The 1,396-nt window shown below is 44.5% G+C and overlaps 1 protein-coding gene across 1 annotated transcript; it reads left to right on the top strand.

The window, feature by feature from the left end:
- The first annotated feature begins 414 nt into the window (after nucleotides 1-414).
- LOC120778912 (serine protease 1-like) lies at nucleotides 415-1,396 on the top strand. Its single transcript, XM_040110959.1, has 2 exons — nucleotides 415-707; nucleotides 778-1,396. Exons 1-2 carry the CDS (start codon nucleotides 433-435, stop codon nucleotides 1,334-1,336), a joined length of 834 nt encoding a protein of 277 aa, XP_039966893.1. The 5' UTR covers nucleotides 415-432; the 3' UTR covers nucleotides 1,337-1,396.

Below are 1,396 nucleotides of genomic sequence, written 5' to 3'. Positions count from 1 at the left end.
TATGTATCTGTCAGTGTATGAGTTATATGTTTGCAGTATATGTGTATGTACTTATATAAAATTGCTTGGATTTCGATGCTCTGGTCGACGTTTCGCACCTTAAGATATTTCCCTGGTCTTGGTTCCTGCAAGTTGCAAAAGTATAATATTTTCGGTTGCACCCGAACTTAGCATTTCCTTACATGTTATTTTTACCTAATGATCGCTATAATGATATGGGCAGCTAAATCGTTTTATAGCGACATTCCTGAAGCGTACGACAGATTTTATGGCTCTTTTATGGCAAGTGTAATTCATAAAGTGCCAGCTACTTGAGTATTATCTGACTATTGATATTTGTGAATGATCGCAACGAAAGTTACCGGGTAGTTTGCGGGTATATAAGCCAGGAATTTATGTGAAAATAGCATAGTATTTGTTTACTTAAGCAAAATGAAAGTGTTCGTCGTCTTGGCATTGATTGTGGCTACAGCCTCTGCGGGTTTTGTCACCCCAACCCACAAAGCTGTTCATCCACGTGATTTGGCCGCTATCCTGGCACAGCCCGAAGGTATTCAGGGTCGCATTACCAATGGCAAAGATGCCACAGAGGGTCAATTCCCCTATCAGGTTGGTTTGAGCTTCAGCAGCAGCAGCGGCGGTTGGTGGTGCGGTGGTTCTCTGATCGATAACACTTGGGTTTTGACTGCTGCTCACTGCACAAGCGGGTATGTAAAAAGTTTTTTCTTTATTATTATTATCGTTCATTTATTGAAATACAATTTATCGAACTTCTAGCGCCACCGGTGTGACCGTTTACCTCGGCGCTACCGTACGTACCAGCCCCAAGCTGTCGTACACCGTTGACAGCAGCAACTTCGTACAACACAAGAGCTACAGCTCGCTCACCCTTGCAAATGATATTTCGCTGATTAAGATCCCATCCGTTTCCTACACCAGTTACATTTCCAATGTTGCCTTGCCCAAGATCTCCTCCTCGTACTCCACTTACTCTGGCGTCAATGCTATTGCTTCCGGTTGGGGACTCATCAGTGACTCGGCTACCGCTGTTAACTCCAAATTGCAATACGCTCAATTGCAAGTTATTGACAACAGTGTCTGTGCCAAGACTTACAGTTCGTTGGTCGTTACCTCGAAGACTATTTGCACTGCTACTCCTAGCGGTACCTCTACCTGCAGCGGTGATTCCGGCGGCCCATTGGTGGCTGATGGTGTCCTCATCGGTGTTACCTCGTTTGTATCTAGTGCCGGTTGCCAATCTGGCGCCCCAGCTGGATTCGTGCGCGTCACCTACTTCTTGGACTGGATCAAGGAGAACAGCGGCGTTGCTAGCTAAATTTTGTAGAAAACGAATAACTTACTAAAATAAATGATTGATTAATTGCGGCAAAAATAA

This window comes from Bactrocera tryoni, chromosome 5, assembly GCF_016617805.1.
Source record: "Bactrocera tryoni isolate S06 chromosome 5, CSIRO_BtryS06_freeze2, whole genome shotgun sequence".
NCBI lineage: Eukaryota > Metazoa > Arthropoda > Insecta > Diptera > Tephritidae > Bactrocera > Bactrocera tryoni.
This window is presented reverse-complemented; position numbering and strand designations above follow the sequence as displayed.